At 39.2% G+C, this 15,583-nt stretch overlaps 1 protein-coding gene across 9 annotated transcripts in view; it reads left to right on the top strand.

Moving 5' to 3' along the window:
- LOC144933869 (myotubularin-related protein 5-like) overlaps positions 1–15,583 on the top strand; it is a 96,571-nt gene that overhangs the window by 20,659 nt on the left and 60,329 nt on the right. For 7 of the 9 annotated variants that reach the window (XM_078859112.1, XM_078859118.1, XM_078859119.1 and 4 more), the window contains exons 3-5: positions 6,832–6,969; positions 11,935–12,048; positions 14,207–14,317. In XM_078859112.1, the coding sequence (XP_078715238.1) occupies positions 6,832–6,969; positions 11,935–12,048; positions 14,207–14,317 (363 nt within the window). The remainder of the gene's footprint in view (positions 1–6,831; positions 6,970–11,934; positions 12,049–14,206; positions 14,318–15,583) is intronic. The other 2 variants (XM_078859114.1, XM_078859117.1) reach the window with 1 other exon arrangement.

The raw sequence follows: 15,583 nt of genomic DNA on the forward strand, positions 1-15,583 counted from the left end.
CTTAGTTCATGCGGAAGTTCTCAAGTTTAAAAAAATATACTCACAATTGGGAAAACCCATCATGATTATATATGATATCTTTAAAACTTTTTTTTTATTAACCAACCATGAGATACATTTTAAAGATATTAAGTATAACGTTGAACATTTTCAAAGTAATGTCATTGTCACATGGAGGTATTATCGTATATTGACATTCACAGACCTCAGATTTTTTTGTTTTACTTTCATCCTAAGTTATATTACCACCGGCTAATGTGAGAATATTTGCAAGTCTGCCACATGTGCTTACAATTATCCTGGTTAAATGCCTTTTTTTTTAGCATCCATGAAGCTTGCATGGGGCTGTCTAGATGAACAACATTTGTTGCATTTTTATTGGTGTTAGCAATCTGAAACACTGCATGCCATATGTTGGAAAACAACACATTGAAGCTATTATTTCAAGCATGCTGCCAAATCCATTTTCGTAGCCCTCATGAGTAGAAGTGACCCTAAAGATGATCAATATATAAATTCATTACACTCTTTTCCAACATTTTACGTTTGTGCAGTCATACCATATTTATCCAACTATGTCGCGTGCGTGCTAATCGTCACAAGTTAGGGGACATTAAATTCCTGATTCTATTATTTAACAATATATTACGCTTTCAATTATTAGTGTAAGCAATTGAACATTTCAATTCAATTATATTAAAGATAATTGAGATGGCTGCTATAGGTGCCCGACCTCAGTGTTTAAATAATTGAAAAAACCATGACTAGCACGCATAAGCTATTGTGTTAAGAATGACATGAAAACAGACTTAATAAATGGAATGTTTTTTTTCCGCTGAACTAAAGCTGTATTTTGCAAAGTCTAATTTTCCTTCTGTCACATGAGCTGTGAGGTGGGGCTTTTATTATATCTTTAAGTTTTTTGTAGCTTGGTATTAAGGAAGAACATTCAAGAACATGATGTTGTTCTGTCATAGCTTTTATGTACCACAATTCATGCAAACGTATTTAGAAGTTTTATAAAAAAACATGCAGATTTTTAACAGGATGTATCAGCCATCTAAAGGCACAAACAGGACATAAACTACCCCACGTATGGCTAAACCTGGCATCGAACCGTGGCTTTGGTTCCACCACAGTGTGACACTAATAGAAAAGTTGGCATTAGAAAACAATAACGTTTCACCAGTTACTTTTTCATTGATATACTGTATTTGAATAAATTCCACAAAAGTACAACTTGACAACTAATAAATAAATAAGTGTTCAAGTGAAAAAACAATTTCTCTTTCTGGCATAACTGCTTTGTGTACAAGGCTGGGATATCAATGTTTTGTTAAGATGCAGCTGGGATTTGGAGCATCCTGTTCATTTAACAATGAAATGAATGCCCGTTTTTTCTAATTTCACTCTTGAAATGCTAATTTAGTGGAGTGAGTAAGAAACCACTGACTTTCATATTTAACAGTCAAGGAGCTTTGGACAAGTATAATCTCGATATTACATTGTCAGACAAGGTCAAATTGTTTCGTGGTTTTTACAAATAATTTCGGTGCTTGTTTTTTTTACGAAGGATCATTTAGCATATAGCAGTATCATGGCAAGCTGTGTGCCTGGAGTAAATGTTAATTACAAGTTTTAAGCATATATTAGCAGAACCATCAGGAGGGCAAATGAGGATTAACCCGAACACCACCCCAATTAGCCTAATGTGTCAACTCTCAGGGCTGATGTCACAACACATCACGTGTGTGGCCAACACAACTGATTAACCAGTGTTTTTGTGTGCTATGTTGCTTGTTGGAGCAGAATTAATTAAAATAATCCATACTTAAAAGTATCGTGGTGATATCAGAGTCAAACATCTATTGCCAAGCGCAAGGAACTCAAGGTGTTGCGATGGTCACTTTCAGATTTCATCTTTTGGCGTTATTAAGTGGAAGATGATGGTGCTTTATTTGAGGCATTGTGCAAATTAAGGACTCGGAGCATTTTCTGATTGAGTGCTTGTTGTAAATGGCTCGTATCGTGCTATAATGAGAGCTATTATCGAATTTCTGTTACAGCTTGCTTGAATCATTTTAGAAACTGCATGTGATAAAGCATTCTGATATATGATAGGCTGCCAGCCCCTTCAGTAGAGCCCCATAGTTTAGGCTCCTCGGAACTGAAACAGACTTAAATGCATTGCTTTTCCTGAAATGGGATGCTTTTTGCCAGTTATTGGGAATGTGCCCATTATTGCTTTAGCACACATGCACAAATCCCCATTCGCTCATTGTTTATTGCATTGCAAATAATGAAATAAATGTTTTGATGGGTAGTTGGACAAAGTTAATGCTTTTAAAGATGCTCAAAAACTACAGGGTTACTCAAAGATTGTTCAAGTTGGCATCTTTGTTTTTCGCCTAAAACGGAAATGTTTTTGTTGACAAGTGTTAATATCTAGCGCTTGACCTTGAGTTATGTTGAACAATTATAATACTCAATGCCAATTTATTATAATCAAATGTCAATTAAAGGTAAGTTGTCATTTGTGGCTGAAGCAAGATTGCTAATGTTAAACAATCTAATTCAAGAGGCAGGAACATGTCTTCTAATTATAAGCAACATTCAAATTCCTAGAGAAGCAAAACTATTATATGTTTAACATGAACAAATAAGTAGCATTGTAATATAGAGTGCAGTAAAAGTGAGATGCACAGTAATTAGGAAAACAGAACAAGCTGTCTGAACTACAAAAACATGATCTAGGAAATGATAGATATGGAAAAGGATGAAAAATACCAAACAAATGCTAAAACATACAGGACTCTGTTAAAACCACGAGGAAAAGAATAATAATATAAATCGGGAGAACAACAAAAGGGGGATTGAAGATGACATGAATAGTGGGATAATGAAAGCATAATTGACGTTTATGATCGGTATATCACATACGGTAGCCCCTAGAGAGCAAGGTGGAACCATTAAACACGATGATGAAACTAGTGGAAGAAATTAATGCTGATCTCTAGCAAAAAACAATCTGACCTCGTCAAAAAATATTCTCAGATGAGGAGGAAGATGTTCCAGATGTCAAACTTTAAGTAACCACGACAGCTCGCTTTATGAAAATGGAAAACATTTCTGGACCAGATGGAATAACTGTGATCATTATCAAAGACGTGGAATAAGCTGTTAAAACAAATGTAATCGACCTATTAAAATGTTTACACAAGACATAACTTAATTCTGCAATGATGCTTCACTCTTTATTTTTTTCTATAAGGGATATGAAAATTATTGAAATGTATTATTAGACCTGTTGATCTCTTATTGCAGGTTTATATATTAATGAAGATCATATAGAACTGAATTATAGACAATTTAGAGGTTCAAGGAAGTGTATGAATTAGCCGGCTGGAATTTAAGACATGCTTTCCCACCATAGACCACATACACTATCAAATCATGTTTCTAGAAAATACAAATGAATGTTAGATGCCACTATGCCTATATTTTGAAGATGATTAGGCATTTGATCCAGTGTAAACTGATGTAGTCATCCGAGCTGTCAATAACCGTGGTCTTAATAAAATACGTATATAAATTAACAATATTTGATGAAGATGGAATATTCCACTGAGATTTCTTGAAGAAAGGAGTGAAGAGACAGGGAGGTGCTGATAGGGGTGCCACGGTGGCGAGATGTTAATTACTTTGCCTAGTATACAGGAGGTCATAGGTTTGATCCTTACCCTGATGCCTGTATATTTGGAGTTTGCATGTTCTCTCCGTGATGGCATAGATTTTTCTCTGGGTCTTCCGGTTTCCCCCCTCCAAATGTAGAAACACGTGTTTAGAGTATTTGGTTGCTATAACTTTCCACATGATAAGCCACTTCGTTTTGCTTCCGAAAAGCAGCTATATAGGGCCTTACCTGGTAAGATAAAAATGGGTAATTAGTAGTTGATAGGTAAAATTTTACTGGGAGGGAGGCCTTCAGCCTTCACTGGCAGTGGTTAATTGCATACCGATGAAGCATCCTGGCTGTGCCGGGGAGGGGTTATACCCTGGGATTTGTGAACCAGGTGACAAGTGTTCAGCCACAGTAGTGGCAGCCCTCCAGAAGAACATATCACATCGGATGTGTTCAACAGATGCCTGTCACTTAGGAACATAGAGACGGTGCCCCCAGTGCAAGAGGGCCATGGGTTCTCCTCTCAGTACTTCCCGATCTCAAAGCCTTCGGGGGCTTTTGCGTAATGTTATAACCTTGGCATTCAAAATGTGAGCACCATGAAATGTCAATATCGAAACGCTGGGGTGTACATGGACGGTGGTTAGGCCGGGCGATAAGTTTGTGCCGATTTACTTGAAGGATGTCTACCGTAACATTCCAATAGCGCCCTCCCTGAGGAGATTCTTCGGCTAGACGTAGGTCAGCACTTTCTGTTTCAGGTGCTTCCCCTCAGCCTGTCAACAACTCCAAGGGTGGTAATTAAGGTGCTGGTGGTCCTAGTGGTAGCCTCTCCTCTCATGTAAGGCACAATTTTTGTGAATTGCAATGCCCCCCCCCTCCACCAAAGCATCCTCTATTAAACTGAAGATGTGCGTAGCAGTGCATGATACAATCTTGAGAGGAAATGCCCTACACGGATCCTAACCTGGAAAACCACATTTGGATTACAAGTGGCTGCGAAAACTTGCGTTTTAATCTGTCAAAGTTTGTGCCAATTATTAATTACATTTTTAGGCAGAAATTATGTTTACAATGTGTCCTCCCCTTGTGCCAAAGCTGTACTCAAATGTTCGAAATTGTATTTTTTTCCTAAAAGTTTGTATGAACGTTATTTTTTGTGATAGGTGTGATTGTAGCGTGTAGGCGTGTAGTCACGCTCTGCAGGCACACCTATGAATGAATTCCACCTTAACTCACCATGACCACGGAGAACCCAAGCGTCACGGCTGACATTTTCCATATTTTTTCACCCATGTCGGAGTAATAACCACAAACAAACAAAAACTTCCAAGGCAACCGTGCATAATAAGGTCACAGTGTAGTGTATTATCCGCAGGAAAAGATAGAATTGTATTTGTGGTTTAGATATCTGCACTTGCTTCCGTATTCAAAAGGGTTCACTTAGCTTGGTGGGGTGCAGGTGACGTGTTACTGCAGTGGCCCTTTCCTTGAGTGACATTCTTTTTCTTCTTTAATGTCAACCTGGCGATGATGCATCGATTTCGGCTGTGTTGCTGCATGCAATAATGGTGAGATACTAATGGCCAAGGGAGTGGCGCGCGACACCACCACCGCATGCTTCGTGCATGTCATAATATATTTTGACCATTTGTGTCGAGCAGCAGTCATTGAATGCCCATCCGTTGTCGTCAATGGCATTTGTTTAAACAGTGCTTAGTGTATGTCAAATTAAACCAAAGTGACTGGCAAAGTTTCAGTGATCTTCAGGCACAACCTGGAACAATAGCCAGTCATCCGGTGCTTGAAGTATAAAAAATACATTGTAGAGCATGTACACTAAACTAATTCTCCCATTCCAGCCAAAACCAAAAGCTGCTATGTGTTGAAAACATTATCTCAAACAAAAGCAGTGTCAAGCAGATTTGTTTCAAGTGGGACTTCAAAATATTTAAATCATCATGGTGATGAATGATATAAGGAAGAGAATTCTAAATGTAGGACAAAACAGTGCAAAGCACTCTGATTTTTAGGGAATATTTTTAAACAGTTCATTATAAATAACCTCTCGTTACTGATCTAACATTTATATGGTGCAGATGTTGTTGTGGTAAACGTTCTCATTGCGGCATTAAGTTATAACTTCACACGATTGCTTTAGACAAATCATTCAAGTGGCGTTATTTATCAAGTTCTTAGAGGTACAAATCTGAAATGATCTAAATTGAAACGAATGTTTTTAGTAACCTGTGACCTGAATGAATTGGTCTAATTTGTATACTGAGTGTAATGCAAACAAATAATAAGTTTCCAGTTGGTGAACATTGTTCGTTAGTCATTGGGTTTGAGCTGCTGCTTCGAGTGTTTTCATCTTAATTCTGCTGGACAATTGTAATTAATTTATCGAGGAAAGCCTGACTTTGTGTCAAGACTGTTTTCAGGAGGTTCTGCATTGTGATGTTTTGCAAGAGGAATGTTTATCATGCATAATAAGAAAGTAATTGATACAAATGTCAATGCCATCGGTTGTTCAATCCTTAAATTTTGATTGTTTATCACAGATGCAAGGCTTGTCTTGGGAGCCGTTGAACATCTTGTTTGTTTAATAGCAACACCTGTCCGTAGCAGTTCCTTAATGAGCACAAAAGGATACTGCTTTTAAATGAGCCAGCCAGCAGGTTTACATTGGTGTAGGCTGTGCTGGGTAAACACAACCATCTGCCTTCTTTGGGAATGGCACTTTGTTGCCCACTGGAGACTGCTTGCTCTTTTTTGTGCCAACCAGCACATGTACACTTAAAGGCACTGTAGTAAAGGTATCATCTGCTATGCCTGTACCAGTTTTCATTGAAGCCCTACAGTTTTGGTTGCCTACTAGAGTACAATCTTCCATGTGGGATTACGTTTTGTTGAAAGAAATCTTGTAGGTGAATGAATTACAGTATATTTCACAATATTCTGGGTATCTAAAGTAGAGCTTGGAATTGCATGCATTCGATTGACCTCCATGGTTTCTCCTAGCACTGACCACTTGAATTTACATACTACGACAATTGATCATGCTGCGGTGTCTTGATTAACTAAAGTGCTATGCATATTGTCTAATCCTCATTCTCGATGGCCCCAACCCAACCCCCGGCCATTCGCAGTTCTGCCAGCCGAGCGGGTGGAAGCTGTCAAACGAGTGGAAGCAGCCCACGTTTTTTGTGGCGGTGCTCACGGACATCGAGTCAGACCGACACTTCTGCGCCTGCCTCACCTTCTACGAGCCCGAAGATGAGACGCAGGTTTGACAGCATCCACTCCAATCGACATTTTATGTAATTTGACAGCTGCACCGTTTTTTGGTTGTTTTAGCAGCGATTCATGCAATGGCTGTTATCTTATCCCAAGCAAGTTATTATAATTATTTTCACATGCTTGGAAAGACATTTCTCGGGAAATAAGGGTGATGTGTCATACTTTTTCAGAAACCGTGGTATAAAGCAGGAAGGATCGGACAATATTTCATTGTTTTTTTGAACAGCACACTTAGGAAAGAGGGGGCCCTGTTTGTCTCCATGATTAATCATTATGCCTTTGTCAAAATGCTGATAAAATGTACAACCTTAACAAAATACAGATTGCTTGAAACTTCTACAAATACAAATTGGTATCAAGGGCAACATTAACTTCTGCCAATGCTTGTTTTCAACATAATACGCCCAGCTCTCACGGATAGCTGATTAATTACTAAGCGCTTATGTGTGACAATAATTTGTGTGTATTTGCAAAAACTTGTATTAATATTGGATTTAACATTTCAATAATCATCTGTCAAAAGCACTGGTTACGTAAGAAACATTTTTAGACGAAAAACACATTGAACAATTCAATGTTTTGTTATTTTCATGACCTTATTTCCAAGAGGAATCGGGCAACTTTTTATTTTTTTGACGGCACGGAATAAAAATGCGGATTTGAGTGGGTTGGAGCGGATTGTGTACATCGTTTCGAAAGCTGAACTCGATAATGAAAAGCAACATATACCGATGTATCTGAAGAAGAGAGCTTTTAAATGGAGTGTTACATGTTATGACATACCGATCAGAAACATGGATACTAAAGAAGAGGATGGACCAAAAGCTCATAAGTGCACAAAGGAGCGTGGAGAGATACACTGAGTGGCAGAAAGTAACACGTGCATTAGAAAACATACTCCGCTTGAAGACATAATTTTGACTGTGGGGCATGACATGTGTCTGCAAGGAATGATGGCCGATGGGCAAGAATAACGGAATCAGAATCTTTATTTATCCTAGAGAAATCTGATGAACTGTGAAGCTCTTGTTCACAGAATCAGAATCTTTATCCTGGAGAAATGTTATGAGGTATGAAGCTCTTTTTCACAGATGTCCAGTAGGAACTGGTCAGAAAGTTACAACAACAAACAGTACGAAAAATTATCGGATTGCAAAGTATATGAAAGGAAAGCAGATCACTTAAAATAAATGTAAAATAGATGCAAGTATGTTCACTGAGTGGGAGCCAAAGGAATGAAAGTACCCAAGAGCTATGAGACGGCACGTGTGCAGCTGCTGGGTGCGTTTTGTGCATCGCAGGACCATGAGGGATGGTGGCGACTTGGGGAGACCTTGATATAGCGGTGGATTGATTATAATGGCTGAGGACGATTATGGAGGACGGAGAGCAGTGAACAATACAGATGATGATGCTGTGGTATGACTTTGCAAAATTTGGATACGTGAGAACGACAACAAAGTTAAATTTCGATTTAAAGCTTTCGTGACTGCAGGGATTCATCTTCTTGGTTCTTTCGGTCTTCACATGAGGACGGTTGCTTGCGTTGTGGCCGAAACGTCGTGAGAATTATTTTATTATGTTTTATTTTTATTATTTTATTACTTCCCTTCTACGTGACTTTACCGAAAGAACCAAGAAGACAACAAAGTTGTTGTAAAAAAATATATTTGTATTTTTTAAGGAAAAATTTGCTGTCTAATAATGCACATTGATGGCAGAAACTGTTTAATGTGGCCAGCCATAGGTTTTTGCTTTTACGCATGAAAATATTACTTCTCACATTCAAGCCCCTGTCCCCCAATAGTATACGGTTTTCTCATTTATAATCGTCTGTATATAAATAGGGAATATATATTGCACACATCTCTTGATTGGTAACTATTGACTTCAAGATGAAATTGGGAGCATGAGAATCCAAGTATAATGGACAAGTCTCGGAGATGTTTTACATTAATTATACAATGGACCTACTTGCCAGTAGCTTGTAGATGTACACGTACAGCCCCTCTCTGTCAATCCACAGCTGGATGAGGACTTACTCCGAGCTGTGGGGGTTACTTGACCATACTTCACCACCCTAGTCATTGCAGGGTGGTGAAGGCGAGTGGTATAGACGTTGGGGCACAGGACAGCAAAACAATGGATTTTACTGCACTGCCTTCTGCTCACAACATGTCTCTGCAGAAGCCTGCAACACCTGTTTTTGTGCATGGTGGTCATCCAACCAAACACTGTTCAGGCCCAACCATGCTTGGCTTCCGAAATCTGACGAAATAGGGCACATTCCAGTTGATTTGATCAAAGGCCCAATAGCTTGTACTGCATAAAAGCCACCGTTTTTGGTATTTTTTGACTCGGTGGGAGAAAGGAGAAACCCGTGTAAGTATGTGTTCTGTGAAACCACCTAGGTACCATTTCTTAGTAAACAAGTTGCCACTTGGCACAGGTACCTCCTTGGCTGGCAATAAACTGGTAGTACCAGTTAGTGGTTGCTTAAGTCCTTTATTCTGTGTTGTATGTAAATTGAGCTCCCCTTTACCCACTGTTTCCTTGAGTAGATGAGTTCATCTGTCCGTGTGATTTGGAGGCTGTGTTTACTGCTGAAATCTGTAAAGCAGCTCATTGCTCTTGACCTAACCCCATCCGATTGCATTCACAATGAGCGATTACTAGGCACTTGAAGTAAAGCCTTGCGAAATCACTAATTAGCAAACCACGTTTTCCTTTGGCCCTATAAATGGCCTTTGGCTTCAAATGCCAGTAATCAACTCTGGATGGGGAAATAATTTGCGTGTTGACACGTATAAAGAGACCCTTGCATTGACAGAAGTGACCGAACTTGCTCAAATTAGAAACACCATTTTATCGTGTTCACTCTTGTACCAAATTAGTGCGATTAAGACGTTGCTATTGATCGAAAACTATTTTTTGCAGGCTGCTAAAAAGTGATAGGTGCTTCATGTGGCCATAGTCCGTATGAAATTGTTACGGGTCATAGGTTCGTCATCGCTGTAATGAACTAATAAATAATGCAGCGCGATAACTCTGTCATTTATGTGTTTGTCTTGTAAAGGCAAATTTAATAACTGGAATGCTTGCACATGAGCTAGATGGGGGCCTTTGTTGTTGACTTGCGACAGGCCACCTTGTGCCTAACCACTGAAATACTGTGTTTGATTTTGAGCATGATTCTAGTGTATCAGTAAGAATGTTGGGCCATACAAGAAAACCATCCATTTGGTGAAATTGTGTCTTATGGTGACCGTATTAGTAGAACGGAATTTCTTACATTCAGCTGCTATTTTATGCTCTTAATAATTTGTACAATGAGCCTTTTGTCAATGCATTGCCCTTACATAACATCACCATCCGTCATGTAACATTTTTACACCTTCCAGATCTGCAGGGTCGCCACTAAATTCCTCAAGTAAATTTCTTTACCTTGACCTACATCGCACAGCCGAGTAATCAGAGAGGTATTGGCTCTTAACTAAACTTTTTATTTACCAGGTACGGCACACTGAGCTTTATAGCTCAACGAAGTGGCGTATCAACGTGTGAAAATTTATAGCAGCGAAATAATCTTAACGCATGTTTCTAAATGTGGAGGAAAAAAACCGGAAGACCTGTAGAAAAATCTATGTGACCGTGGGGAGAAGATGCAAACTCCAAATATATAGGCATCAGGGTCAGGATCGAACCCACAACCTTCTGTATACCAGGCAATATACTTAATATCCTGCCACCGCGGCACCTATTTCTGGCCTACATTTCTACATTCAGTTGTATATTTTGTCACAACTTGTGCAGTATTTTGTCTTCTTTTGCTTTTCTATTGCTCCATTTTAACCTTTAATCCACAAACAACTTTTATCTGCCTGAATTCCATTTTCTGGAAGAGCAAGAGACACATTTAATTGACAGTGAAATTGCATCTTATGGTTTTAGGTTGGAGTTGTCTTCTGGATGTAAGAGGAATGTTTGAAGGCTCGTCGATCTATTGTTGAATCGTGCTTGTTTATGGATGGACACGCGCTGCTTGGATGGCTGTGCCTGCGGAGCGGAAGGGCATGGAGAACGGATGAGATCACGGGTGCTTCCTGCTGCCGCAGGGGTATTAAAGGGTTAACGTGAAGCAAAACAAACACGGGAGCGATGGAAGGGCAGGGATGAGCATCAGAAACATTAGAAAGTGAAGGAGGAGTGCAAAGCCATTTCAGAAGAGACACTCTCAACAAATGCCCACTGAACATGTGTTAACAATGGATGGAATAAGACTTTCAAGGCTAACTAATGGTTCCGAAGTGTTGGAGGGAGAGACAGCGAAGAAAACAAGCAAATACGTACGGGTGGATGGAGTCGGCAAAAACTGTTGAAAACAGGAGGTGTAATTTGCTGCAAGCTCTCTATATAACTTAAAGCAGATTTTCATGGAGGAATTTCATGCACACAAACACGCAGTAGTTATCGGCTGTATCCTTAATTCCCTGTACACGGCTTGATGATAAAATGGGTTAAAGATGATGATTGGGCCAATAATGAAGACCACCTGTGGTACGTAGTTTCACATTCCATTTTATTTTCGTCAACTCCCTATGTGTTTGTCATTGGTATGTTGCTATGTTTGTACTTCCCATTAAGTGAATGAAGGGACATGGTGTTTAGATTAGGGAAATGGAGGGGGTGGGAATAAAAAAAAGCAAACTCTGATATCAAGAGCCCGTTTCCCATTTTTGAATGAAAAACAGATGAAGAGAACTGAGGTGCCAAGCAAAAGGGTCATGTGACTGACTGCTGGTGGATTTTAATGTTTATTCAAAGTGTAAATAAAAATGTTACATTTAGAATTAGGAAACGTGTTTCTTTTTCAGTGTTTCGATCCTGTTAAATAGCGTTATCTTGGTCGGTTCAAAACATGCAAAAAAAAACCGTTTATCTTTTGTTTTCAGCAGAAAGAGAGTCAGAGCGATGGGGAAGGAGAAGATGAGTCTCATCACATGCAGAGGTTTGCGCCAAAAAGCCTGGTCCTTGTCTCCCGACTCGATTACACAGAGATCTACCGGGTAAGTGGAATAATTACCGTTGTTTGCTAAGTAATTTTGTCTCGGTGTAAAGAATGTATTAAGTGAGTTCTGCACAGTGTGATTGTGTGATTTTGTGTGTTGAGCTCCCCCTTGCCCCCTTCAGAAGGCTAAGTTTGGTGAAAATCTATAATATTCTCTTCTGAGAAATGAATATTCAGCAGTTGGTATGCTGGCCGTGTGTTTGCTTTTAAATATGATCACATGCAAAAGTAAAATGTAAAGACAATTACGTGGGATATTGGAAAGACTTTTTTTTTACAAAATTCCATTCCTTTACTTAATGCCATATGCTTTCACTTATGACTTTAAGTTAAAGCTAAGAGAAATGACATTCCATATAATGACCTTTAAAGCCACTTCTAAAATTGATTTCGCTATTAATGTATTTCATAATAACTTTTTTAATGTACAAATAATTGTCACGTTTTTGTAAACGTTTCTGATCAAGAAACTTTTAAATTGTTATTGGTTGATGTGCTGCCAGCCGGAGGACAAAAGAACAATCTCTCCTTGCACTTACCGTGCCACTGTGATTTCTGGGCAAACTGCGTTTAAGAGTATTACACTGCCAGTTAGTAATCGGCTTTGCTGCATGCTTACCGCCAGATAATGTAAAATAGTGCTGATTGCAGAAAAAAGGGTGAATGTGTTACAGTAGTTTCTTTGCTCAATGAAAGTGATTAAAGTGTAACTGGCTTAACAAAAATGTCACCGTTAGGTCATGGTTAAATGCCTCATGCTTGTTGGATTTTATAATAATAGTGCTATAATGGTGTAGGTTATGGTGCTCATAAATGTCTTTCATAGGTAAATGTCAAACATTTTAATGCCGAACCTCAATTGTTGATTTTTTTACATATGATTATAGACTTTACATTCCTGAGGCCTATTGGGTAGAGCTGATTTGCAGGGGTGTTATTTGGCTTCTTTAGCATGCTTTTGTTGCATTGTACCATGTACCTTGAGCCAACTCAACCTGACTAACGAGCTATTCCATCTCCCAACTCTCCAGGAATTGACTATTCAACCACCAGCAGCATGGAAATAATGAGAACAGTACAGGGTTAGTGTGTTCTTCCCTGGAGGGCAAGGATAGGTCATGGTTAAATAGTGAAGTCAAGCTAGCTCAGAGGAGAGATGGCTTTAGGATGCCCAAACTTTTGTTGTCAATGTAGGGCTCGAGCCTCATCTTCCATAAACAGAGTTGAGTTCACAAAGGGGTCCAGCAGCATATAGATGCAGTACAACCCCTATTAACGACGGTAATTGGTTCCATGAAACCGGTCGTTGATGTGATCGTTAAGCGAGTATAGGAAATGTTGAAGGTTTAATTCATTCCGATAGCATCGAAAGTGACCCTTTTTCACCCAAACAACGTACTTGATAATATTTAAACAATGGATGTTAAAACAAAGATACTAACAACATTGGAAAAGCATAATATTAAAAGAAACAATGGCCGTTAAGCAAACAAATTGGGCTCTATGGAGACACTACGCGACTATACACTACACTATACACTACACATTGGGCTCTAGGGAGGCCCGTCAAGCGATTAGTCATTAGCAGGGGTGCTCGTTTAGAGGGGTTTCTACTGTAATTAGATTATATTCATATTAGCAAGGCTGTAGGAATTCTATGCTATGACTAGAATTCCCAAGATCATTGGTAACGCAATGTGATATGCAATTGACAATTACTCCATACATAGTTTATAACCAATGATGGTGACGGTTTTTTTGGATTACAAAAAAATCACTGCACAAGCAATGAAACCCATTTCTACCAATTAATTGCTGTAGTTTAATGGGACTGCATGGGATTCTTTGAAACAAAAGTATGTTCTGAATTCCTTTTCTAGTCTGGATAGGATGTCCCTAGGAACATTGTCAAAACATTGAGTACCACGTATTTAGCAGCTAAACTTGTTATTGTTCCTTATGCTTTCGTTGTTAATTTTGTTTAGATATATTAAAAAAGTGTTTCAAGTAGTTTAACCAAATTTGCAACAGTTTGACTTGAGAAAAGTGATTATATTTCTTATTTTGGGTGTATAATGAATACATGTATGTATGTATGCACTTTGAGTGCAACTCGTGATGTTACTCATGTTACCTGGATGTGTGTGCGAGTCCAGCAAAGTCTAGGTTTGATTTATGCGATTCACGTGGATGACCTCAAAGTTACCTTGGAGAACGTGGTGGGAAACCTGCTCACGTGCATGATACCTACGTCTGGAGGTGCTCAGGTAACCATTGTTCACTTCAGACTGTCTATAAATGGCGTTATAAAGCACGTGTTTTGTTGCCAAGATTTAATACCGACTTAAACCGACCCCACTTGTTCTTGCTCCGTAGTTTGTTTCATACGTTGTAGCCGTATTTATACACAGTTGTTGTGATTGCCTATTTTTTGTTATTTGCTTAGCAGCGTTGCTATGGCCACGGTTAATTATAGTTATTGTCCACAGTTTTTTTGTTGTTGTTTTCTCATACCCTTTTTTCGCCTCACATGATGCAACTGTGCGCTCAATTTCCAACGTTTTTGGCGTGCGCGTGCGCACGAGTACCTGAGCCGGCCTTCCTGGCACATGCGTAATTTAGGAGACCCCACCCCGTGATGCGGTCTCCCACCCAGGCGAGAAATGCGTCTGTAAATCACGACAGCCATGCCCCCAAGCCACCTAACAATACACCTGCCGTGAGAAGCTGCCATGTGACCATGACTCATTCGTGCTTTTTTGTCGCACCCACCTTTACCTGCCACATTAGGTAACCAGCAACACACGCACCCACCAACCAACCAGTATACGGCGGGCTCTGTCTGACAAACTAGTTTCACAAACCGTTGCATAAACGTACATTTGTTAGATAGCCGTATGCACGTCCTCACTTATTACGTGGATGTGAATATCTGTGCCGCACTGTGGCTCGTCTGTCAAGTCCCGTGTTATTACCTGCATATACGATTTGTGGTGGACTGGACTCATAAGAGTGCATGGTAAAAAAATGTTCAGACTTACCCGTGATAAAATACCCATATTCATTGGTTCTTTCTTTTATACCCACGTGACTTTACCGAAAGAACCAAAGAGTTATAGATTCCTGCAATCACGAAAACTTCAAATGTATAAAATACTCATCTGTGGGATTTAACAGCCATCGCTCTTTGTCAACCTTTCCATTTTTCTTTGCGGGAGTTTATGCAAGCCTGTTGCTGCATTACGTTTATCATTCCTCAGAGTAAACAATTTTATTCTTGCATGGTCTGTTTTTGTGGTTTCTATATATCTTTTTGTGCACATGCATCAGTTTTTGCTCTGTAAATCTGTTATAGTCATCATTTATTAGTTATATCACTCCTCCCATGCTGTACATCTCGTGCTGTCAGAGCAAGGTGTATTAGAGATAATGACTAGGAAAGGAAGTGATTGCAGAACAAATACGATGTTGAATCTACACAACAAACCAGAAAAAAACTAAGTTGTTGCTAACTAACTGCATTTACAAATTAA

Source organism: Lampetra fluviatilis, chromosome 8 (genome assembly GCF_964198595.1).
Source record: "Lampetra fluviatilis chromosome 8, kcLamFluv1.1, whole genome shotgun sequence".
Lineage (NCBI taxonomy): Eukaryota > Metazoa > Chordata > Hyperoartia > Petromyzontiformes > Petromyzontidae > Lampetra > Lampetra fluviatilis.